The sequence below is a fragment of the Triturus cristatus genome, chromosome 9 (assembly GCF_964204655.1).
Source record: "Triturus cristatus chromosome 9, aTriCri1.1, whole genome shotgun sequence".
Lineage (NCBI taxonomy): Eukaryota > Metazoa > Chordata > Amphibia > Caudata > Salamandridae > Triturus > Triturus cristatus.
Window position 1 is genome coordinate 1,033,579,696 of NC_140592.1, and position 26,789 is coordinate 1,033,606,484.

Consider the following 26,789-nt stretch of genomic DNA (forward strand, 5'->3'; position numbering starts at 1 on the left):
GTCAAAAAATGTTAGGCGTAAGGACCCCCTCGGACAAAAAATTCTAGAACTTGGTACTCATCATCATCGACAACCAAAAGCGCCCCCAATTACCACGGCAAATCATTTTACAGTGGGGAAATAGTATTAAACAGTGTTTAGCAAATCAAAGGTTTGTTCATGTCAGTGCCCCTAGAAGTGCCCTTCTATGCAGGCCAGACATTCAGTACAGTGGGAGGTTTAGAGTCTGGAAAGAGAATGGCACCCATTGTGAACACATGTTCCCATGCATTTGGTGCAGGTGGAGGACAACATGTTGCACGTTCAGACTGGCTCAACTGAGCCTTCGCCTTGGAAAGGCCTTTGCAGGGTGAGGGTCAGAAAAGAGGTTGTGAAAGGTTGCAAAACTCACTCGTCTAGAGATGGAAGCCAAAAGACACACGTTGTTTCTTTTTTGTGGGGGGAAGTTCATTGTACCCAGAGGCCGGTAATCTAACAGACAGGTAAACTAGATCATTCTAGATCACACAGGCAGTCGGCAAGGAGCTGAGTAGCCTCCAAATTAGCACACACGGAGATTCTGTGAGAGCCTGGCCTTGACATGAGACAGACAGCTGTTTATCGCACGCCATTGTCTCCTCCTTCCCCCCCCTCCCCGGTATCTGGGTGATTTATGATGTTTTATTGCTGACAAACTTATAGACCAGTCATGGAAAATGATGCCACGAGAGAACAGTTTTGGCACACATTGGTATTCAATACTACAATGACAACAGCATATATGCGGAGGAACCATTCAGCGTTGAGTCACATGTGCTTAGTGTAGGACACAAAATCTCATTGCAAACAAAATGGCGGGATGTGTTCTATATGAACTGAAGACCCACAAAGCATTCACTGCTGCAGTGTGTCAAAGGTATTGTATTGTATTGTAATTGCATTTATATAGCGCTAATTACCCCTGAAGAAGTGTCGAAGCGCTTTTTCAGCGAATAGCACTCTTCTCCAGAACCCATAAAGGATTAGTGGTGAATTAGTATAGTGAAAAAGGAAAGTAATTTGGAGTGGTGAATATGGTATTATGATATTTGGATTGAGAAGGATAGTGGAGAGATGTTGTGGAGCTCATAGCAGTAGTAGGAGGCTTGGGATGAGTAAAAGGGAGACGTAGGGGGAAGAGTCAGAGGGAAGGGTTTAGAAAGGCTTGTTTGGGGGGGAGGGATCAGAATAGCAGAAGAGGTATGAAAAAGTTAAGAACTAACTAAATGGACATTTTGAGAGTTAGTGCTTGGCCACATTTGCTGACTAATACTTTGATTTTACTCATGAGAAGATACTTATGCATTGAAACTGTAGTTGTATCTACATGGTTGACTAAATGTTCTGGCATATTCTTATGGTTTGCTGTATTACCGCAAATATTACTTTCATTGTTTGTCATTTATAGAATCTTTCTTAATACATTTTAACTGCAGAATTTAAATTACTCCATGTTTTGGAATCTTGTTCCTTTGCAAAACACATGAAAAAAACATAATTTTGTAATTACAAATGTCATCATTTTTCTAATGTATATAGCACCAATATCTTTCAAATACATTTCTTTGCAGGACATAATGATCTGTTTCTAACCACAGCTGAAATTCAGAAGGCTATTTAGGTTTCCATGAGCCCATATTCACCAATCTAGTGATTAGTGTAGTTATAAATCACAACCAATGCTCTCCTTTAGGTGGAATCTATAAGTGGGTGGAACAGCCTGTGACTATTGTGACTGCATCAGGTGTTAGATTGAAACCTAGACAGTTGGTCCTGTATATATAAGAACCTGCTGCTAATAGATTAGAACTGGGAACGTACATAGAATGTGGATCGAGTCTACATAGCCTTGACATCAGGGACATGAATTTGTGATCTCTTGTTTACATTTATGAAGATATGCAAGGATATTATAGATCAGCCATTGTGAGAAAGTGGCTCTGTATATACTGTTCCCTAATAGGTACAGGGTGTACAGAGTCCACAGTCCCCCAGAGGCTGATAGAGGTCAAAGTTAGGTATGACCTTACTCTCAAAAGTGGTAGCTTGGTCGAGCAGTAAGGCAGTACCAGAGGACAGTGTAAAGCATTTATTGTACACACTCAGTCAGCAAATGGTTTCACACACTCAATAACTGAACTCTAGGCCAATGGTTTATATATATAAAATATATGCTTGTTTTATTTTTAGAACCACAAAGGGGGTAAAAATATACTTTCTCAGAATGAGAGGTTGAATATAAATACTTTTGTCTTAAGCAATAAATTTGTGTAAACAGTCACAGTTGGTTGCAATAAACAATCCTATTTCCTAAACATAACAATGCATTGAGCTCAATGGTAAATTCAGGTTATTTGTAATAAATTACTTTTCAGATTACTTTTGGAATTCCAGGTCTGGCTCCTAGATCCAGCCTTGGGTCAGTAGTCAGAATCAAGTGATGAAAGTCGACTTAATAACTGTAATGATTTTTAAATAATATTTAGCTATTTCAAAAGTTAGCACTTAGAAAATATTTCAAAGAAAACATTCAATGGATCTCTATGGCAAGAAATTCAAATTGCAGGTAGAGTACTTTATCGTTACTTTAGTAATCCAGGACTGGGTACCTAGACCCAGGACTGGGGTCCTTATCAAAAACAGGTAAGTAATTTAGTTTGCAGAAACGGTACGATTTTAAAAGAATATTTCAAATTTGCAAAAATAGACACATAGAAGAAATTTCACAGAAAAGCAGACAATGGTTTCCTATGGGAGAAAAATGAGTTAGAGGTAAGTATAGTTGTGAACACTTTTCAGGGTCAGGGCTGGGCACCAAGATCCAGCACTGGGAGCTCACCTAGGAGCAGGTGAGTAAATTCGTTTTTGTCACTTGGCTGATTTTTGGTGAATATTTGCAGTTTTGAAAAGTTCACACTTAGAAGATTTTTGAAGAAAAAGCCAGTCAATGTTACCCTATGAGGAAAATGAAGTTAGCGGTTTAAGGGTAAGTATTCGACTGGCAGAGTTGAAATTCCGGGCATGGACTCAGGGGTCACCCAGTGTCAGGTAGGTACAGTTGGTTCACCCTCAGCGGTTTCAGGACGGCCGGGTGCAGAGAGAGTTAGGCCCAATGTTATCCTATGAGGGATAGGGGGGCCTTGGTTGGTGGCTGCTGTCTGGCAAGCCACACGGCTGTGGGAGCTGGGCTCCTGGTCACTTACTCAGGGCAAGTGGGGAAGTAGGTTAGTGTAGAGAGTGCACTGCCAGGGCCACTCGGGCGGCTGGGTGCAGGGTGCTTTTGAGCCTTCGGGCGCTCAATGGAAATCAATGGGAATGTTCCGGTTTGGAAAAAGGCTGCAGGCTCGGGGATGAGGATGTTTCAGGTGCCACCACCACTTCGAGAGGTAAGTTGGGTAGTTGTAGGTTAGGTGGGTACCCCGGGATTGGGCACAGGGGGCCGCAGGGCGCCGGGTGCAGGGGTGCCTTTTGACGTCGGGAATCTTACCCTCTGGTTGATCGCGGTTGGGGTGGCACTTGGTTCTGAGGCTGCAGGCTTCTTCCGGGATGTCGAGGGGGGTCCTTGGGTGCCGGACTCGGGGTCACAGTCGCCGTGGGGTCGTCCTCAGGGTCTTTGTCCACTCCGGCACTGGCCAGGCTTGGCTGGTGCAGAGTGTGTTGGGTCCGCGGTTCCGGGCTGCTGCCAGGGGTTAAAAATAGGTTTCTTGAGTAGAGCCTCTACTCATGAGAGTCCCAGGGGCTTAGAGCCAAAAGAGTAGCCAGGTCCTCCGGGGTTGGTGAGGTTGCTGGCCACGAGAGATGCCGCGCTGGTGCAGGTTCGAGAGTCGACAGGCCGGTAGGGCTGGGGCCAAAGCAGTTGGTGTCTTCTTCTCTTTTTAGCAGCTGCAGCTGCAGGGCAGGTCCTTGTTCTTCTTGCTCTTCTTGTAGTTTTTCTATCTGGAATCTGAGGAAGGAAGGTTCAGGGTGCCCCTAAATACTAGATTTAGGGGCGTTACAGGTAGGTGAAGGCCAGGGACCAATGGGTCCTTGTCCTGGGGTGGGTACACCCCCTATCCTGCCTCTCTCCTGTGGGAGGGGGGCAGTAGCCTAATCCTGATAGGGTAGGGCCTCCCATCTTCAAGATGGCGAGAGCCCGGAGATGTGCTTCACCTCGCCTCCCCCACCTGAGGGGTGGGGTGGGCAGGCTGGCACATCTCCTGTCCTTGTATGGGGTTTCCGGCCAAGCTTCCCGCCAGAGTGGGGGGTTGCAGTGGCCTGGGGAAACTCCAAATGGCGGCCTGCCTTTGAAGCTTCCCTTTGCTCATCCTGGGGGAGGAGATTTCTCACCTCACCCAGGATGTGCATTGTTGCAGGCCCGGGAGAGCAGGGGCTCTCCCACCCAGGGGTCCAGCAACGTGTCTGCTGTGTGGCAGCCTGGGCAGCCTCAGAGCAGACGTGGATTGTAAGTTAGCTGTAAGGGGGCATCTCTAAGATGCCCTCTGGGGTGCTTAGTACATTAAATCCTACACTGGCATCAGTGTGGGTTCAATGTGCTGAGAAGTTTGATACCAAACTTCCCAGGCTTCAGTGTTGCCAATATGGTGCTGTGGAGCTCGTGTTTGACAAGCTCTCAGCACCATGTACTCTTAAAGGACAGCACTGCACTTACAGTGCCCAGGAATGGACCCGGGTACTGTAGGGGCACAGGGCTCCTGCTCCTGTGCCCACACCATAGGCGTAATGCACCCAGCTAGAGGGGTGGCTGACATATGCCTTGGCAGTGTAGGTGATGGGCATGGTACACAGTGATGTGTGCCATGTCGACTCTTTGTTTTGTCCTGCACCCAGACACTCAGCCTGCAAGGGCAGTGTGTGTGTAAGGGTACAGGGCCTCTGAGGGTGGCACAATGAGTGCTGCAGCCCTTAGAGGCCTTCCCTGGCCACAAGGCCCTGGGTACCTAGGGTACCATTTACTAGGGGCTGACATGTGGCTAGGGCTTGCCAATTTGGAGTTTGTGTGGTTTAAGGAAGGAACATAGGCCCTGGGCACCTGATTGGCAGGAACCCAGGGAACACTCAATCGAAGTACATTCAGCAATTTAGCAAAAAGTGGGGGCATACCATGCAAGAAAGATGGCACTTTCTCACAGCCATTGGCTGCAGGTTTCTGCAATTTGCATCATGCACTGTTTTTAAGAGTATGATCACAAGCTTCATTCCAAATAGCGGAGTTAATTTCAAGGACTGCTTCCTTTTCCTGTGCCTTTAGAATTCTCTCTTGTCACTTCAACATTTGCACTAACATTTCATTGCACCTCCTACTGAATTTAATATACATTATTTAGCCTACTTAAAAAACACTGCTACATGTAGTAAAAAGACATGAGACGCTATTGTGGCCACCAGTCTCATATATTGCGATTTTGTGAATATTTACTATTTAGAACTTTTTGACAAAAAATGATGTCCTCAGATGAACTCTCCCAGACCCGTTTTAAATCATTCCACCACGTGATAACGTTTTTTGTACTACAAAAATCACTACATCAAGTAAGGTGCAATCATGGATGCTTTACACATGAACCAATAACCATCGCTTTTTTTGGGAAAGTGTGGCAACTGTAGTTGACCAGAGGCATCATATTAATCTGCTGCTACAAGAATAAAAGCGGAAAGAACACGGAAAATAAACATTTAAATGTCACCAAAATGAATATGTAACTGCTGCTACAAAAACAGAAAGTACACCAAAAATAAACACCATTCCACAGTCATAAAAATGAACTGGAGCCTTTTTCCTGTAAGCCTCAATCCACACACCTCAATCAAGGAAACAGATAAGAATCTGTGTGTGTGTCTTTGCATGCATGCAAGATAGTTTCAGTGTATGTCTGCAGCTGAATAGCTAGGGCATGGGGTATGAGGAGGAGGGCTTACCTAATTATTCCTGGAAGCTTTGGGTTGCCTTAGAAACCAGCCGGGAAGGAGATCCTAATGCAGAGGCAGCAATGGACCAGGAAGATGAGTCGAAAAAGGAACACGAGGTGAAAGCCAAGAAAGACAACTGGATCAAGTGAAAGGCAGCAGTGACGGCGCGGAACTCCGTAAAAAGACAGCCTGCATTACAAAGGTGCTGGTCCATCTTTCTGGCCAAAGTTCGCGGGCATTTCCTGGTGTGAATCTGCAGTCTCTCTGATTGGAGGACAGGCATTGATGACGTAGCCACATTATGATTGGCTTATTTTGCCCTATCCTCCAATCAGAGAGGCTCCTGGGATGTAATTATTTAGAATCCAAAACGAAATGAAAACGTTTTGGATTCGAGGCAGCAGTGAGGCAGGTAAATGCGTGACCCCCTGCCAATGACTCCACGCCCCCCCTGGGGGTCACGCCCCATAGATTGAAGACCTATGCTATAGAGTTTGATTCTCTCTGTTCGGTCTGTTCCAGCTGTGTCTCACTGTGTTCAGCTCTCTCTCTCTCTTGCCAATATTCCTGCCGCCAATGGATGTATGAAATCAGGTCCCGGGAACATGTCAGCATCCTCCGAGTCGGCATGCACCTCTGATGCATTGGATCTTTGCATGGCCCTGTTTCCAGAGTTGGCCGATACATCCTCCTCGTTGACGAGGCGTCTTTGGTCTTTGGTCTTGAGTTGCTGTATATGGTGTTCCTCCTCCCATGCGTCGTGTCGTGTGTTTGGATTTACGTTTCTTTTGACTGTTTACCTGGGGTCTCCCTTCCACAGTCTGGCCCTGGTGTCTTTTCATAGCTGGGTCTCTTGTGGAGCGTGGGACAGGTCTCTCCTCCACCCTCGTCCAGGCGTCCTCCGTAGTTAGAAAGAAGTGCTATTTACCCAGATAAATAACTTTTAATTTTGCTGGGAAAAAAAGCATGCATGGTAATTGGAGGGTCCTAAGTTTACCTTAACGTAGTCTAACTTTCGACTTTGTTTTCTGGACGTCGCTGCTATAGTCTGGGAAGATCTTGATCTTCTTGTTTTCATATCTGACCTCTCCTTTGCGGCGAATTTCATGAAGCATCATGCCTCTATTCAGGTAGTTGAGGAGTTTTGAAATAAGTGGTCTTGGAGTGGCACTTTGGGATGGTTTTGCGCTCAACACCCGGTGTTGTCTTTGAGCCAGGTCGCCAGGAAAGCTGGTGCATTGGAGCCCTCTGCCCCCTCAGGGAAGCCCATGAAACAGAGGTTGTTTCTCCTTGCCCTTTTTTCTGCATCTTCTATGCGCCATATTATGTCCGTGTTGGCACTATGCAAGTCTCTCATCTCTTTCTGGATGTCTTTCACTGCGTCTTCTACTTCCGAGACTCGGGTTTCCATCTATGTTACTCTTTCCGACCCCTTGCATAAATCTTGACACAGGAGTGTTACTTCGGAGACAACCTCACCAATCTTACTTTCCAATGCTTCTCTAGAGCTTTGAATTGCTTGGAGGAGAACTGCTGTGTCTGATGGTGGTTGTGCCACCTAGACTGGCTTTGCCAATGGTGTCATCACCTTCATGCAGCCATCCATTTTGCCTTGTCTTGGATGTTTAGGGTCTTTGTCTTTGGCCATCATCCTGAATGATCGTCTCCTACATGTGTCCTTCTGGTATAACTGCTTAGGAGTCTGCCCTGCCGATTCCTACTGGCTTCATAGTGGTGGGAGCGTCCAGGGGCCCTCTGGTTTATCTTCTTAACGATCTATGGATGAGGTCAGTGTCTCTGTTTCTGGGCCCCTCGCTTGGATGTTGAGAGATCCGTTTTGTCTGGCTTATGATGGGCCTGTTGTGTCCCTCCAAAATCTTGCAAGCTCCAAGCAAGTTACTACCTATCCCGCTGCTTTGTTGTTCAAAGGGCCACTCTAATGGAGGACAGGCAGGTGATTTTCTCTGTGGTCCCCGTTCCCCTGCCTGTATCCGTCTAGCCCTTGTTACAGGTTTGTGGGCACAGTGCTTATCTGCTGTGTCCTAAGCTACGTGTGTGACGGTCCACCATCAGTTCTCTTGTTCTCCTCAGCCGTTCTTTCTCTGTAGGTGGGGAGGGGCGGTTCAGCTCCAAAGCCGGGCCTCAACTGGTGCCTGTTGGTGTGGGTATGGGTATCGGTCGCTGCTTTCCTCTTTTAGCTCGGTATTGGGCTCCAGCTCCCCGTCCCTAATCTTCCCTGGTCTGTTCCACCTCTGCGCTATTGGTCTTGATATGCCAGTGGGTGCTGGCTCATAGCCCTGCCTCTGGGGTCTGTAGCCACTACCCGTTGTGGCTGTGTGGGCACGTTGTCTAATGGCTATGTTCCAGTCTACGTATGTGCTGATCTGAAAGAGACATGTTAGTGATAGATTCCTTACCTTAGAATATCCCCAGGTGTCAGACTGGATCCGGAAAGTTTTTGTAGCAGTACCCCTGCGTGTCAGAAAGTGGCGTTGTGCGGCTCCGCGTCCATCGCTGGCCTCGTAAGCGCCAAGATGACGTCACGGAGACTACTTAGGCGCCACCCATGCGCGGTGACGTCAGTTCTTTCTTTTTCCGCGCCAGCAAGCGCAGATCTGGTTAGAGCACGTACCTTAGTCACTTTTTGATGAGACTTTTGAGACTTTTGTCTTTCCCCTTTTTCTCCTGGTGCATGTAGGGATGCCTGGATTTAAGTCTTGTGGGGCCTGCCATCACAATATGTCGGTGGCGGACCCCTACGATATTTGCCTCTACTGCCTGGAGACTGACCACGACTCCCGGTCCTGTCAGGACTGTCGGGTCATGGCCCGAAGGCCTTGAGGGAGCGGCGCCGGAAGCTGCTGGATGCCCGGCACTCGTCCCAACGCCATTCCAGGTCCAGGGACCGTTCCCGGGAAGGCTCACGGGGCCGCAGTCGTCGCTCCTCGGGCTCCAAGTCTTCGCCCTCGGATTCCGGTAAGCGACGACATAAAAAGAAGTCGAAGAAGCGTGTTTGCTCTCCGACGTCCCCCCGCCGGTCCTCGGATGCAGACGAGGGGGACAGGGAGTCCTGTGGCCTACCCGCCTTGCCCGGGTCCGTCGGCGACTCCTGAACAGGTGCAAGAGTTTCTTGCCACCATGGACCGCCTTTTTAGGCCTCGGGCTCCTGCCGGCGCGCCTTTGGGCCCCACAGTCCCGTGTCCAGATCCTGTTGGGCCGTCGGCGCTGCCAGCGGACCCCGCTTCGGTGCCACAGGATCCTGCGCCGTTGGCTCCGGCGCCACGAGGTCCAGTGCTGCCGGCTCCAGCCCCAGCGCCACCCTCGGCTCCACCTCCGGCGCCACAGTGGGTGCCATTTGTTCCGCCCTTACCCCGGTTCCAGGACCATTTCGTTCCTACCTGGGATCCGCATTGGGAGGCGGCCCCGGCCGGCGCCGTTCCCGGCGCCGTTTGCGATGCCGTATGTTCCTTCTCCAGCTCTGCCGCCGCGGTCTGTTCCCCCTGCAACGGAGGTGGAGGGTGACTGGGAGGGGTCCGAAGACCCTCCTGCCCATCAGTGTGACTCCGAGCAGGACTGGGTGGACGACTTGGAGGACGCCGGCGACCTCGATGTCTCTTCTGACCCGGGGTTTACCTCTCCCCTGCCTACCATGGAGGAGGGCGCCTCCTACACGATGGTGCTCCGTCGGGCTGCTGAGGTCCTCAACCTCGACCTACGGTGGCCCTCAAAACTAATCTCCTCACTGAGGTGCTCCAGACGCCGTCTACTTTGTGCGAGCCCCTGCTTCCCTTCAAAGACGCCCTCACTGACGTCTTGTTGGGCACTTGGTCGAGGCCAGCCACGGTGACCCCGCGCTTCTGACCCCTCATCACACGCCTTAGAGTCTGATCATTCAAGCCTCGACGTCGCAGAGTGCCATTCCCTCGGCTCCGCCGGATAAGGACTCTAAGAAGCTGGAACAGTTCGGGAAGCGGTTGTTCTCTTCGGCCAGCTTGGGGCTGCGGTCGGTGAACACTGCCTGCTTATTGGGCTGCTACTCCCACGCGGTGTGGTATACGGCTGCTCAGGTGTTGCCTCAGTGTCCTGAGGAGGTCCACGCTGTGCTGTCCCAAGCAGTTGCTGAGGGTAAGGATGCGGCTAAGTTTGCCATTCGGTGTGGTTTGGACACCGCTGACTCTCTTGGCAGGGTGATTTCAATGACGGTGGCGCTTTGTCGCCACGCCTAGCTACGGTCCACCGGGTTCTCGCCCGATGTTCAAAGCTCGCTCATGGACATGCCCTTTGATGGCACTAGCCTGTTTGGCGATAAGGCCTACAGTGCACTGGAGCGCTTTAAGGACTCGCGAGCCACGGCCAAGTCCTTGGGTCTTTCTGCAAAGAGCCCGGCCACTCCTGGTTTTTGTTCCTTTCATGGCCGTGGCAGAGGCGCCCAGGCACGTTCCTTTAGCAAGCCTGTGCAGAACCAGCCTCAGCGCGGACGCAGTTTCCGTAGGGGCGAGCTTGGGAATCAGCATGGGGGCCAGTCCACCTCTGCCCCCGCTGCTTCTACCTCCAAACCTTCCTAATCGGAGCTTTGTGGAGCACCCCACGCCGGTGGGTGGCAGGATCCACCACCACTTCCCCCACTGGCGCGAAATCACATCGGACAAGTGGGTGTTGCAGATCATCTGCAAGGGTTACTCCCTTCCCTTTCTGTCCTCCCCTCCGGCCATGCCACCTCTGTGTCACCGCATGTCGGGGGATCACTTGGTACTTCTCCAGCACTAAGTCTCGGCCCTCTTGGCCAAGGGGGCCATCAAGTGTGTTCCTGGGCCTGAAGTAGGGAGTGGTTGTTATTCCCACTACTTTCTGGTCCCCAAGAAGGACAAAGGGGGCCTGCGCCCCATCTTGGATCTCTGGAATGTCAATCACTTCCTCCGGAAGGAGAAGTTCAAAATGCTGACTCTGGTTCTGGTCCTGGCTGCCCTCGACCCTGGAGACTGGATGGTAGCGTTGGACTTGCAGGACGCATATTTTCACATCCCCGTCCTGCCGGCCCACTGGCGTTACCTGCAGTTCACGGTAGGCCAGGAGCATTTTCAGTTTGCCGTGCTCCCCTTCGACCTTACCAGCGCCCCTCGGGTGTTCACGAAGGTGATGGCGGTGGTCGCAGCTCATCTGCGCAGGTCGGGGTGTCAGTCTTCCCCTACCTCAACGACTGGTTGTTGAAGGTGGGCTCGCCCCAGGCAGGCATCAACCACCTTCAGACTACGGCCGACCTCCTGCATTTGCTGGGGTTCTCCATCAACATGCCGAAGTCGCACCTGAGACCCTCTCTGAAGCTCCACTTCATCGGAGCTGTTCTGGATTCGACGCAGTTTCGGGTTTATCCTCCCGAGCAGCGAGTCTGGGATATTCAGGCTATGATTCCGATCTTTCAGCCTCTATCCCGGGTTTCAGTCAGGATGACCCTCTGGCTCCTGGGCCTAATGGCCTCCTGCATAGTGCTAGTGCAACATGCCAGATGGCATATGCGGGCTCTGCATTGGGAACTGAAGTTCCAGTGGGCACAGCATCGGTGCAAGCTGTCTGATCACGTCCAGATCTCAGAGGGCACTGCACAACAATTGCAGTGGTGGCTCACGAATCGCGATTGGGTCAATGGCAGATCCCTCTCCCTTCCCCAACCAGAGCACACAGTTGTGACGGATGCGTCCCTCCTGGGATGGGGCGGCCACATGGGAGAGGCAGAGATCAGAGGCCTCTGGTCTCCGGTGGAGTCCCAGCTACATATCAACCTGTTGGAGCTTCGGGCAATCCGACTTGCACTGTAGGCAATCATTCCCTCTGTCCGGGGAAGTGTGGTGCAGGTGTTCACGCACAACACCACTGCCATGTGGTATTGCAACAAACAGGGCGGGGTGGGGTCCTGGACCCTATGTCAGGAGGCTCTGCGCCTCTGGACATGGCTTGAACATCACGGCATTACCTTGGTAGTTCAACACCTGGCAGGTTCTCTGAACGCCAGGGCGGACAAACTCAGCCGCCGGTGCTTGATGGATCACGAATGATGTCTGAACTCGGACGTGGCACAAGGTCTCTTTCTGCAGTGGGGAGAGCATTGGTTAGATCTATTCGCCACCGAAGGGAACGCACAATGTCATCAGTTCTGCGCGTTGGAATTTCCAAGGCGGCACTCGCTCGGTGATGCTTTTCATCGCGAGTGGAGTTGCAGTCTGTTGTACGCCTTTCCGCCTATACCACTTCTGCCCAGAATGCTGAAGAAGATTCGGTGTGACCGGGCCCAAGTCATCTTTGTGGCTTCGGATTGGGCACGGAGATACTGGTATCCCGAGCTACTCAGCATGGCAATCGATCCCCCGATCCGACTGCCTCTTCGGGAGGATCTTCTGTTGCATCAGCAGGGGACGGTCCCCCACCCGAACCTGTCCAGCTTCCAACTCCATGCGTGGAGATTGAGCGGCGACAGTTGACAGCTTTCGATCTTCCTCCCGAAGTCTGTGATGTCATTCTGGCAGCCAGGCGTCCCTCCACTAAGAAGGTATACGCCAGCAGGTGGAACAAGTTTGTGGCATGGTGCACAAACTTGTGCCCCTCTTTCTGAAGTCCTTCTGTTCCTTCTTTCTTTGGCCCAGCAGGGCTCGGCTCTGGGCACTATCAAAGGTTATCTTTCGGCCATCTCTGCCTTTTTAAGGCTTCCAGATCAGCCTTCTCTTTTTAAGTCCCCAGTTGTTAACCGTTTCCTAAAAGGCATTACGCACCCGTTTCCTCCTGTGCTGTTCATAATGCCTTAGTGGGACTTAAACCTTGTCTTGACATATCTGATGTGCGCTCCCTTCGAGCCCCTTCATACCTGTCCTTTATGTCTTCTCACTCGTAAAACGGCTTTCCTGGTAGCTATCACCTATGCCAGAAGAGTGAGTGAGCTCCAGGCTCTTTCTTCCACACCTCCTTTCCTTTCTGTTCATCCGGACAAGGTGGTTTTGAGGACCCGTCCTTCTTTTTTGCCAAAGGTTGTCACGCCCTTCCACATCGGGCAGACCATCACTTTGCCCACCTTCTTTCCGCCTCCTTCAAAAGAGGAAGAGAGGCTCCACCATCTGGACCCAAAACGTGCGCTGTCGTTCTACCTGCAGTGCACACGACAGTTCCGGGTGGATGACCAGCTCTTTGTGGGCTATGTGGGCTCTAAGAGAGGTCGGGCTGTGCACAAACGGACCATCTCTCGGTGGGTCGTTCTCTGCATTAAGGCTTGTTACTCGTTGGCTAAGAAGGAGCCTCCTGTAGGGCTGCGTGCCCATTCTACCAGGGCAACGGCAGCCACTACTGCCACTACTGCCTTGGGACGCGGCGTCCCCCTGCAGGACATTTGTCAGGCAGCTACGTGGGCCTAGCTGCACACGTTTACCAAGCGTTACTGCCTTGACAGTCAGGTCCGGAGAGACAGCTTCTTTGGCCGTTATGTTCTCCGTGACTTTCTGGTGTAATCTTGTTCGCAGACCCACCATTGGGGTTGGTATTGCTGGGGTATTTATTCTAAGGTAAGGAATCTATCACTAACGGGTCTCTTTCAGATGCACAAGTTACTACTTGTGTAACGATTATTATTATTATTATTAAGGAGTTTTATAACGCGCCTGGTTACCCTTGGGCATCCAGAGAGAGACGCCATGACACGAAAACACCGGAGTTAAGCAGGAAACAGGTGAGTTTTTAACAGCTTGCGGAAGCGTAGGAAACTTGTTTCCGAGTGCAAGTACAGAGGAAGGGAGTTCCACAAGATGGCCACATTGATGGAAAATCTTCTGCCCCCAGTTCTTACCTTCCTTACCCTCATGACCTGCAGCGGATGTTGATGGTCTGAACGGAGGGAACGGGAGGCCTTATAGGGTTGAACCATATCCCGTAGGATAGGTGGGCCTTTCCCCTGCAAGATTTTATGGGCCATACAAAGCGCCTTGAATTTCATCCTCTCCCTAACGGGGAGCCAGTGCAGCGCCTTCAGCGCAGGTCGGGCAGACTGACGCCTGGGAAGGTCCATCAGGAGCCTAGCGGCCGCATTCTGCACTTGCTGCAGTTTATTTAGGGTGGACTCTGGAGCCCCCAGAAACAACGCGTTACTGAAGTCCAGCCGAGAGATGATAAGCCCCTGGATGAGTAACCTCCTGGAGGCCACTGGGAGGAGAGGTAAGATCTTCCGGGCTGATCGGAGCAGACCAAAGCACACGCCTGCGGTCTTTTTAGCGTGTGTCTTAAAGGCAAGGTCCTGCTCCAACCACACCCCCAAGCTCTTGATCTCCTGTTTGGGGGTGGGAGCCGCTCCCAGGCAGCTAGGCCAGCTGCTCGGAGATAAGGAGGGAGGGGAGTTCCCCAGCATCATCAGTTCCGTTTTGGAGCCGTTAAGCTTGAGTGCTGAGCTACACATCCACGTGAAGATCTTATCCAAACACGTGTGCAGCCGGTCGGGATGGTAAGCCGATAGATCTGTAAGAGACATTAGTTAGTGATAGATTCCTTACCGCCCCACCCGTCCTCCCCGTTCTGTGAACTGATTTCTAGGGTTAAAGTCATCCCCCTTTTTAGGGCCCTAGTTTCATGGCACCAGTGTTCAGTTCCTTGCATGGCTCTGCGTTCCTGGCGCGGAAAATCATGTACAGAATAGTCTCCGTGACATCATCTTGGCGCATACGACGCCAGCGAAGGACGCAGAGCCACACAACGCCACCTTCTGAAGCGCAGGGGTACTGCTACAAAAACTTTCCGGAACCAGTCTGACACCTGGGGATATTCTAAGGTAAGAAATCTATCACTAACTAATGTCTCTTACAGATATATCGTTACACAAGTAGTAACTTGTGCGTCAATCCCCTTGTTCTCCTCTGTCTGTCTCCCAGGAAGTGGGGGGAGGAAAGGGCGTCGCTCCAGAACCGGATCCCAGCAGGTGCCTGCGAATGCAGATACATGCGTCAGTCACTGCTCTCCTCTGTTGGCGTGGTGCCAGGCTCCAGCGCTGTGGCCCTCCACACCGGATCCTCCCTGGTGTATGTCACCCCTGCTCGCCTTATTTTACTCTACGCCCTCGTGCCTTTGTGGTCTTGGATTCTTGGTGAAGGTGAGGCCCACCTAGCTCACCGAAGACCTCTCCCAGGGCTGCATCTCTCCCTCACCATTTGTGGTGATCCGTCCCCTTGGGCTGTAGTGGGTCCAGTGATCCACCCCGCACAATCTCTGCGGCCTCACCTCTTTGTCTCTTCTGTGTGTGTTTGTAGTGGTCTCTGTCTGGCCCCCACTTTGTTCTTTCTTCGGCGGCCGGCTGGATATGCAAACACCCGGCAGCATTCGGCTCTCTCCTTAACCAGCCCTCCCTGAATCGGCGTCAGAGGAGACCCCTGTAGTGCCACTCTTTCATTGGCTCCCAGCTCGGCAGGGCGCCAAGTTTGTGTCGGTCCATCTCCTTTCACCGGGACATGTCGCCCCCGGAAGACAACATGGTTGACCATGCCATTGGTCTTCTCTGCCTTCAGCACTACTTTAGAATCTTGGACATCCTTCAAAACTGGAAGTTGTTCCTCATGCTTAGAAAGGATATGAGAAATCTAGCTGTACAAGGCAAGGTCAAAGGCAAGATCTTTTTCATGCAATGTTGCTCAGGGGTCTGCAGTAACACTTCTACTCTTTAATGTGTATGCGTGTGTGCTAACAAGCAGACATAATTAACCTTTCCAACTTTAAATTTCTTAACTATGCCAAGAATTTCAAGATCCAAACCACAGTTACTAATGAATTAGAACACCATCTCAACAAGTTGAGAATATCAAAATACCTTTGTCGTTTGGACTTGTCCTAGCAACATGGTTGACTGTGCACAGTCCCCAGATGCATCAGTGAAAGCCTCTGACCCCCTGCAAAATCCAGATGTGATAACAAACTATGAGACCCCAGACCAACATTTAGTGGAACATGAAGTATTCTGAACAAGAAATTTGTTGAATAGGCATGGATACTTCAGCAGGCCCAGCTTAAGCTGAAGTAGAAAAGACCTCCTGCACCCAATCTTAATGCTCCCTGATGGGAAAATGGTACCTGGAGTGCTTTATGCCCAAAGATGGACAGTATTCCATGCAGACTGAGGGCACCTGGCACTGAGCACTGCAGTCTATGACCACACATACAGACCTCAGACAAGATCAAAGAGGAGACGCTAGGCTTGAGCTCACAGGCTGTTGGATGGGAACCAGAGGTCCTGTTGAGTCCTTGGCCTCAGTGTTAGAAATGGGATTTCTGGTTGGCTAAGGCATGCGCCAAAGCCAAGCAGGGACCACCACTCTAAGTCAGGGCTGGGGAGTTACACGCCAAAGATAACCCCTGCTCACCCCCTTGGTAGCTTGGCACGAGCAGTCAGGCTTATCCCGGAGGCAATGTGTAAAGCGTTTGCGCGCGCACCCAGCAACAACACCCAAGCCCCACCACAAAAGAAACTCCACACAAGGTTATATATAAAAATAGCCTTTGTATTATACCAAAACACATTAGATAATATTCACACAATTTACACTGTGCCAACTGGCACTGGGCAGAATTTACTGGGGACTATTTACACAAGACAGGGCCACCTGGACCACTGTCAGAATTAGCACAAATCACCAATTGTAACTGTAGAAATGTAGAACAAATAATAAATGTAGCGCACAACCAGTAACCACTGGTAAAAGGTAAGTACACCCTACGCAATCCTAAACACCTTATGCATATATCACGCAGGGAACCATGAACACACTAGCATAATTTCTACTAGAAAAACAATCTCCTACGCATAGACACAGTTAGGAATAAACATAGCATAGAGGCACTGCACATTGCGCAAAAGTACACAGGTAAAAATAACCATGTACCCTAGGTGAGGGCACAACACAGAAAAACTGTCCCCAGGCCAACTTGGCCTCTCAGGGGCTCAAACGCCCTTTGTCCAAAGTGTCAGGGCTGGGCTGCGAAGGCAGCCAAGGAAAAGCGCAAAAGGATCCGGCCTAAACGTTGCAGCTGCCCCCTACTTGCTGGGCAGCTGTGCAGGCTGGAATGTCAAAACGGAGGCCTGGGCTCTCAATGGCCCTTTCAACAAATATGTCCAGCGTTGGAGCCACACGGGGCTCAGAAACAATCACTACGCAGTACTGGAGCCACCTAGGCTCTGGAAATAAACTATGCCCCAAAGAAATCAGCGCGGGGGAGCCCCAATCGGGGGACTCCTAAACACAAATGCCCCCAACATTGGAGCCTCTCTGGGTTCTAGACTGAGAATGCCCCCTTCGGTGGAGTTCCTCTGGACTCTAAAAGAATAATGCCCCCACTGGAGCACAGGATGTGCTTTTAATCAAACATGCCCCCCGGGGTTGGAGCGGCCCACTGCCATCCGGGGCCGCTCTGAAGGCAGTACTACACTGTGCCTTTATCTGGCACCACCAATAGTTCCCACGGAGCCCCCCCAGCCCTTCGAGACTCACCGGGCTTGCTCCTGAGGACTCTGCTCCGTCTTCGGCGGTCTCCTCGCCGTCGGGTGAGGCGGGAAGGGCAGCGGTGCTCTCCAGGAGCACGGGAGCGCGGGGTAGGCTCCCGTCTGCTTCCTAATCACCAACGACGCCCTCTCTTCACCCGGGCCCCTTCCTGGGACCCAGGACTTGGATGCGGAGCCTGCCGGCTCCGAACCCACAAGGCAGCACGTCCCAGTGCGGGGTGGGCTCCCGCCTGGGTCGGGGAACGCGGCGCTTCTCTTCCGGGCTCCTCTCCAGCCCCGCCCGCAACTAAGGCTGCCGAGATCCACTTCCGGGTCGCTGCGGGCAGCGCGGCGGCCCAGTGTTCTTGGCGGCCGCGGCAATACGGGGTAGGCTCCCGTTGAAATTACCTCATAAGCGGGGTGGGCACCCGCCAACGAGCACCACAATGCGGGGTGGGCACCCGTTGAAATTACGTCATAAGTGGGGTGGGCACCGCCAACGAACACCACAATGCGGGGTGGGCACCCGCTTTAAATCAAGGCAAACAGCGGGGGAATCCCTACGTCGGGATTTCCTCGGAAACTATCGCAGCTCGGCGCTGCTGCTCCCAACGAGGGCGCTCTTCAGCAACTCAAAATAAAGCGCTTCTCGGCCAGGGAAGAGACAGCGCTCCTCCCAGGCAAGGCTCAGGCACAAAGTCTTCTAGGAGGCAGGGGGGCAAGGGCTGGGCCCAGGGGCCAGCTCACAGGGCCCTCCAGGCAGGGAGGCAGTCCCCAGTGGCGGTCTCTGCTGGCGCCTAGCAGCAGCAGCAGGCCCCCCCTCCGATTAGGATCAGAAGAAGAACATTTTACATGGGGTCACAGCCCCTTTTTATACACAGGTTTCCTTTGTCTCAAGGTGCAGGGAAGTGGCGAACCAGATGCAACTGGTTCCTGAGCACTTTGTTTTGCTCAGCCCCTCTCCCTATTCACAACAGGCCAGGGTCATCAGTCGCACCGCAGGGCGCGGAGCCAGCATTGTGTGGGGAAAGCCCAGCCCTATTCAGGTCCCAGGTGTACTCCTCCCACTCATCAACATGCAGATCTCTCCACTCACCACTGGGGCAGACCCATCATGACTCCTTGGAGCCAGGCACACCAGCCAATCACAAGCCAGACAGTCACTTCACATTTATGCCAGCGTCTAGAAGTGGCACTTCTACACTAGACACAGTAACGCCGCACACATCATCGCGCAGCATTCACACTCACGAGTTCGCACATACCAAACTCGACCCTGCTCTCCCCACGCACCAGGAACTACCATGGACACACACATTCCCCATGCATTCCTATGGGAGGGCAGGTCAGTCTCACTAAAGACATACACAGCGCACATGCACTCTCGACTGGGACACAGTGTAAAAGCGCCTAGGGGCCTAAAACCACTCACACAACATAGGGGAAAAGCTAGGATAATTGCAAAAAGTTCTGGGGGTGAACCTGCCAGAAGGGCCAAGTCCAACACTCAGGTACTCACAAAGCGTGTGTGCAATGGGCACAGTAGAGCCTACTCTTGGTAGCAACTGCACAGCCTTATTGGTCTACTGCTGCTGCTACCTGGTTGCTGAGAAGAAGCAAGTCCAAAGGAGCTGGGACTGGGCCCACTAATCGGGCCAGATATCCGTTGCTTAGTGGGCGACAGCATATTCAAGCCAGTTTCTATTGCCATTACAGCAGTAAGGTCTGAAGTTGCAGTTAAGAAGCTAGAAATTGCCATCATCAACGTCGTAAAGGTCCAAATTAGGGAGCCAGTCTTTACACAGGTGAAATAACTAGGATAAAACTGCATGTAGACCTTTTTCTTATGAAATGAACATTAAACAACCATATTCCCTAATAAACAGTAACAATTTTCAGCAACTACACAAAGCAACATAGAATAAAGTCTCAGTTGAAAATATTGGGAAAATGCATTTATTGCTCACACATTTGTCTGGAAAAAAGTCAATAGAAATAGAATGATGGGGAAGAGGAGGCCCTCGCAGATACAGGATTGCCACTTTTAGTGTGGATCCTGAACCAGGGCCCATTCTCCACGTGGTGTGCGTCTTCATTACCAGAAGTCCACATTTTGGCTGGAGAAAGTAGGCTGTGGCTGCTCTGGAAGAGACTGAAGAAAAGCCATTTGGCCTCCGGTTGTCCAAATTTCCCATGTGCTCTCCTGGTGCAAGGTGCCTGTGATAATTGAGATGTTAACACAGTCAAGAATAAGTTGCATAAGGCCTCACAGAATATTCATGTCCTTCAGTGCACTACAACACACTGGGGAGTACATATTGCATAGCTCAACCTAATGCGGAAGAACAGAGGGCAGCTGCTGAGTAGTAGGTAGCTTTTTCATCTGGTAAAATTCCTTAGGATGATAGTAGAATAGTGGAATGCAAGAGTATCTTAATAACAAGTGGTGGTAGGCTCTTGGAAAGAGCTGGACTCAAAACAATGTTTGCTGAGGCTGCTTCTGCTGTCAAAGGGTGGAAAGATCAGACCAAAATAGCTGCTTACAGCCTCGTGGGTGCCAGGAGACACATTGGTGTTCACTGAATGTGGACCTGAAATACCTGTTCCTTCCAACAGTCATAAGATATGCTTGTATGGTTAGGAATTTTTGGAGGCCCCCTAACCAGACATGAGGTCAGATTACTAGCTGTTGGCACCTAAATTATCAGGTTGTGGGAACACTGAGACAGATTTTACCTGCTGTTAAATCTGGTGATAAAATCATGTGCCTATCGGGTTGCGCTCGTGTGCTGGCACTCAGCTCTTATCTGGCCCCCTCCTATGGCATGGGGGTGACTGGAACGCTTCTCGCTGCCAGACCACAGTTCTTTACTGACTTCTGACACCCCCCCTGCCTCCCAACTCCTCCACACACAAGCAAGAGGTAAATAGGAATGGATTTGTCCCTGTACGCCATTTTGAACCCTTTAATTCCAAATGCGCATGTTACGCCCGAATTTGTGGTCAAAACTCTGAATAGCTGGATTTAAATGTGGAGAGGCAGCCGAAACTGTTATTTCAGGCCCCCTGTATGTCGGCCCCTATATCTGGCCCACTTGAAATCACGGTCCTAACATTTGCCTGTACATTACAACAGTGTTCATAATCGTGCCTTGGAACAGCAAATTGGCAATGTGAGGTTACTGAAGACATTGAAAACATCTCATATGACTAAGCTTTCCCGTCCCAAGCATGGTGGCCCCTTTAATTCTGTAATATTATGCAGTCTATTGTATAGGTATTCGGTTTTATAGATCCTTTTACATCTGCACAATTTCTGTGTCATCATGGCTGCCAGCGAAAGCCATACAAACAATTTACCCCCAAAAATATTTGAGATTACCTTCTCCTGACATTCCTAGACTTGTTGATAGTACCATTACAATATCCACAGCCTGACTAATTATTTCACTCCTTGCCATTTCCAAGAGTGTAAGCTAGAAATTCAGTTTTCTGATCTTCAGTATTACAAAAAAGGCACTAGGTAAATTTTTAGTATGAAAACCCCTTTCAAGGAACAGAATATTTGTAAGTAACTGGCCACTCTGTTCTTTCAACTTATCCAGTAGATAACATGCAGTAAGAAGGTACAATTCCCAGTGGTTTTTGTAAATGGCGCATGTGATCAGATCATTGTGAAATAGCCTGTTTTTGTCCCCTTTAGGGGTTATCTTGGTCCTGGTGGCATTGGTGATTTTGGAAAGTACCCCAATTGTACCGGAGGAGCAGCTGGATACATCGATCGCTTGGTCCTGGGAGAAGATCATATTTATCAACATCCATCTCCTAATGTGAGTGAATAATTTGGTGTCATTAAACTGTATCAGATACTGTGAAATATTCTAATCAGAGGAAGTTCATTTGTAAATGTTTTCTTTTTATTGAGCTTACGTTGCTTCATCTGATGGGTGGATCACTGGTAGGTTATCCTGTGAATTGATGTGCACTATTGTTTGTGAAGTCTGTATTTAGTTTCCAAAGAAGGCTTTGCTAAAGAGTTAGTGGAATGGAAGGTTATGCTACTTAGCCAACTTGTGAAGGTTGTGATGCAGAGCAGAGGGGGCAGGCTGATTGCTTTAGATTTTTTTTTCTCTTGGACAAGTTATTTTCCTGCTTGTTCTTCCAATTCTCACACTTTTCATACAATTTAGCATGTAAAGAGTGTGTGTGTGAAAGAATTCCAGGATTTTATCCCTAAACAAGGAACAGATATAGACTTTTTTCAATTGTTTTTACATTTGTGGTAGTGTGGGGGTAAGCATAAAAGGAAATGTATTTTATACTGAATGAGCATTTTACTGCAGGTTAGAATAGTGTAGTTTATATGTATGTTTTTAATGTACTGTGTCAGGGAAATGCTTGTACAGTTGGTGCATGTTTCTTTTCATCTGCTACTTCAGGATTCCATACTTGCATAGTTGCCCATTATGAATTTAAAGTGTGGTTCCAGTGTGCCAGTATACATCAGTGGCTAAGGGCGTATCAAACTACATTTGTGAGGCCAGATCAGAAGGGTAGGCTTCTCTCATACTACTACTCTGTGGTTACAGTGAAGTGCCCTAGGATTGCTATTTTGCTATTTTTCTTTTCGACATTTATATATATTTGGCCAATATTCTGCCTAAGTTGTTGGTTTGCCTCATGTACAGTATATACTGCATTGTCAAGAAAATCTAATTCTTCCTTTAGTTTAAGCCAGAGCATTTTTATGAGAAAAGGCTGTCCGTGCTTTCATTTCTGAAGACCTATACAAGCTACTCTCAGAAGTTATTAAAATGTTTCACCCTGCAAAGTTGATATTCTGAGGCTTATGAAGCTCGTAGCTTTCCAGTACCCTTCAGTATGATCATTTGCAGTTATAGTCCAATTCTAGATCCAGTCCTGTCTTCTCACCAGATTGGTTATTTGCACTGCACACACCAATATTGACCCAACTTGTCATTGCATCTGCTGGATATTCAGGATCTATGTGAGCATTTACCATCCCCCCATCCTGTGTTTTACTAGCCTCTTGCCCGACATCATGGTTGATCATGTCTTTTAAGTATGTACACAGTTTTAGTTTCACGTTGTGGCACTGCTCTGTTGCCTGCGCGGCTTGAAGTTACTCCTGTATTTGACCTTTAGTTCGGTGCAACATGCCTTATGGTTTTGCTACAAGTGCTGCTATTTAAATAATGATGTAATTTGTTTATTTATTGTGCACACTCATATAGTGCTTCATTTCCAAAAGACAGAACAAATAGGTAACCTCATCCACGTTGCGCCTCTTCTATTTCCACCCTCTGCTAGTTCTCGCTGAATTCCACAAGCAAAGCACATAGCTAGTTCTGAATGGTTGAAAGCACTGTACAATCACTAACAATCAGAGAGGATCAATATTACTGGACTCTATCAGCCATTTACTATGGCTGTTCTGCTCAGAGAGGATTGCCATGTTGGTGCTTGAAGTAGCTGTCAGATTTGGTCTTCCTTTCTCTCCTGTTTCAGGATAGCCTCACTATTGTGTTGGTTAGAGATGTTGGGTATTTCTCCATCCTACACATCTGGCAGGATCTCCCAATGGACTCTCTACAGCTTAGAAGATTTTCACCATCCTCTTTTGGTGGTGGTGGGATTATTTGACATTTGTGACTGCTGCTTCTTTAGCAGAGCATCTCCCATGCATCCACCTCAGAACAGCTAGGACCTTAGCTGTTCATCAATATGTTTGCAACAGCACCTAACACCAACAAACTATCAGATACCCAAAAGAATATTTTATACTGACCTTCTACCCCGAAAGCAACATTTAATGCCAACCAATGCATCCTATCCCAGCAAAAAATTATTTCATTATTGTTCTGCTTAAACAAAACACATTCAACAGACCCAGGTTGTAGTAGCTAGCAGGATTGCGTCAATTTGCTAAAGAGCTGGATATTTTTGGTCAGTTGAAGACTTATCTCTGAAGGTGTATGAATGTCTACTGAACTGGTGTATAAGGGCCAAAGTGGGGTGGCCAAAGGCTGGATGATGAGCTTTGGGCATCTGCTTGTGTCTTGAGGTGAGTTCTGAGGCCCAGCTTAAGGTCTCTGAGTGTGAACCAATGTTATTTGAATGCTTTCAGAAGGTGTTTAAAAGGACACTGAGGTTCTCTATGGGCTGGTGGAGAGTGTGTTAGGACTATCTGGGGGATACCAAAGACAGATACAGGGCCTCTTTAAGGTATCTTGGATGCATCTAATGACAAGTAAATGGTCTCTGAGGACTGACTGGGATGTTCAAGGACCAGCTAAGGACTAGGTGGGCAGTCTAAGGGTTTCCAAGTGCACTCTCATGGATTCTAACGGCATGTGGCATGCTGCACGTATCAGGGGGCACACTACAGGTCTCTTAGAGCACATCTGGGTTCTGTAAATAGCAGATGGTAGCATCTGAAGACAGGCAAATGTACAGCTGTGAGTGTTTAAATTCTAAATGGATGTGTCTAGGGGGCAGGCTGACAGCTTGCTGAACATCTTTGAGGGCTGGTAAAGAGTTTCTGAGTGTGCTCTTGGAATGTCCTATGGTAGAGTAATGGGGTTTTATGGCGGTCTGAGGGTCTCCAAAGATCTCCTCAAAATGTATGAAGATAAGCTAAGGCTCTGTAAGTGGTATGTAGTGTGATCAAATGAAGAGCAGAGGATGACTGACAAGTACATCAAGGACTAGCTGGTGTAGCTAATGACAAAATAGGAGTGTCTAAAGGCTAGCTCAGCCTTCAAGTCTCTGAGGGTATGCTGAGGATGACTCCAGGCCAGTTTATGGAATTCGGAGAGTGGGCTGTGGTGTCTGCAAGCAAACCAACATTTTCTACAACTTGGCTGATGGTGTCCGAGGGCATTCTGGGATTTCTGAAGATATGGAGAAAGTCTCTGAGGGACCTGTAGGGTGTTCAAGGACCAGCTGAAATTGTCTGATAGTGCCCTATGGGTCATGGGTGGTAAGATGATACTCTTAGAGTGTTATCTGGAAGTGACTGAGGGTTATTCCTGGCTCTCTGAACGTCATTAAGCGCAGACTGAGGACACCTAAGTGCCAGCTGTGGCTGTCTAAGGATGACATAGGACTCAGGGATAGTCAGCATGGGGCATGAGGGATTTAAAGGCTTGCTAAAATGATCTACTTGCCAACTAGGGATCTATAAATGCCAGCTAAGGGAGTATAAGGGCCAGTTGCAGGTGAATGAGTATAGGCTGAGTGTCTCTGAGCCTAGGTGCCATGTGATGTTGCAGGGCCTACTGGTGTGATAGACAGTGCCTCCCATGTTCAGTTTACATTTTCTGAAGGCAATTTGGAGATGTCTAAGAGCCGTTTGAACCTCATTTTTCCCCAGGGCCACACTGTCCATTTAACTTATTAGGCATTTCCTTTGGAAGGTAAAGCCACAGGACATTGTTTGAAAGCTCTCATCGAGAGAGAGAGAGAGAGAGAGAGAGAGAGAGAGAGAGAGAGAGAGAGAGAGAGAGAGAGAGAGAGAGAGAGAGAGGATGGGAGAAGTGGGAGAGAAAAGTGGGAGAGAAAAGTGGGACTGATTTGAATATTTGCCAGCGCTCCTTTATTCCCCATGTTAGCACCACGAGGGGCCCAAATCTGTGATTTATTTTCAGATTCAGAAGGGCAGCAAGAGGTTAAACATATAAAAACTCTTTCTCCAAACCTCTAGGTTAAGGTGCCTAGACCCAGCCTGACTTACCTGGCCCCATCCTCCAACCAATTAAGGCCCTTTCGGATTCAGCGGTCTCACCTTAGGGGCGCCTGTCTCGTCCTTTCTGCGCTCTCTTACCCCCACTCTCACACTTCTCACCTCTCTTACTTGAACTCTCTTTCTCATTTTAACCCTTGTATGGCTCTTTTTGGAGCTTATCTCCTCCTTTTGCTCCTCTCGAATCTCTTTTTCATTCTCCACCTTTTCGCTCCTTCTGGAGCTCGTTTCTCTTTGCCCCACTTTTTGTGGATTTTTCTGCCAGCACCCTTCTTTTTGCACTTTTTTCTGCGAACTCCTTTGGCTCTTCACCCCGTTTTTGCTTTTCTGCAAGCTTCTTTAGCTTTCTCTCCCGGTCTGTTCCTTTTCTGCCAACTGTTATCTCCTTTTGTGCCTTTTCTGTCTGCTCTTTCTAATTTCACTCGTACTATTTTGTACCTTTTTGAGGCATGCTTCTACTCTCCGCGTCTCAGGCCCCGTTGCCCTCTGTCCCCCAACTCCCTTCTGTGCTGTTTCACGTCTCCCCTCACTCCTCACCTACTTCTTTCTATGCCTTCTTCTTTTTCCCGCATCTCAGCGTAGACTCGCCAACCGCCTCATGCGCTCCTACTCCTTCCCAGGACCTACTTAATGGCAGCTACAGCACTTCCATGCTGCTGGTACACCAAGGACTGGCCCGCCTGTGACCGCCCACACCTTGACTGCGCCCTGTACTATGAACTCGAAACCTATCGCTCCCCAGCCCCGATCACCCACAGCGCTTCTTCGATCCCTCAACCGAGCACACTTCTCTTCCGATTGCTGCAGCGCTGCACACCACGGTAGGTACCTTTACCTGCACCTTCTGTTGCTTCACCTGCAGCAGCGTACCCACACATACTCTCAGCGAACACGCAACAGAGATCTGGGACCTGCTGAGCAGCTCTGAACCTCCTCTTTCCACGGAAACCTGGCTCATTTTCATATCAGCATTTGACATCGCCACAGCAATCCCAGCAGGCTACAAGATTGCACAACAGGACAACTTTCACAAGCCACGAGGAGTACTGGCAGTCATCTAGAAAAACCCTATCAAATGCTCAAAGTTCACGGACAGTGTCACCCCATTCTTGGAACATCTGCATTTCAAGCTGCAAATCTCCAAAAACCTCACCTTAAATAGAACCCTCAGCTACTAACCACCCGTTCCACGAGCTATCTTCACCAGCCTCATCACCGACTTCATCCCCCCTCTCGCCATCGATTCCAGAGCCTTCATACTCCTCTGCAACCTCAACTTCCACCTGGAAGACAGTACTGACCCCTGCTCCACAGCATCCTCAAAAGTCTGAATAACATTGGACTAACCCAGCTCACAGAGCTAACACACATTGCAGGACATACACCATAACCCATCTTCACCACCAGCGATAGTACCAAATACAACTCTACTTTACCACTCACTTGGATCGACCCCAACATCATCCACTTCCAAATAAACACACCACATGCCAATGCACCCACCAGCATCAGTCTACACAGCTAGGGCAAATTCTCAGAAGCACCCTGACTCAACGCCTTCAACTTGGGTCAGTGGAACCCAACGGACAATCTCAATGAGGACATCACCAC

General features: G+C 49.5%; 1 protein-coding gene across 1 annotated transcript in view; it reads left to right on the forward strand.

Annotated features, from left to right (window-relative positions):
- Positions 1-26,789, forward strand: part of HGSNAT (heparan-alpha-glucosaminide N-acetyltransferase) — a 507,378-nt gene that overhangs the window by 336,983 nt on the left and 143,606 nt on the right. The window contains exon 13 of the mRNA XM_085626788.1: positions 21,117-21,243. Within this exon, the coding sequence (XP_085482914.1) occupies positions 21,117-21,243 (127 nt within the window). The remainder of the gene's footprint in view (positions 1-21,116; positions 21,244-26,789) is intronic.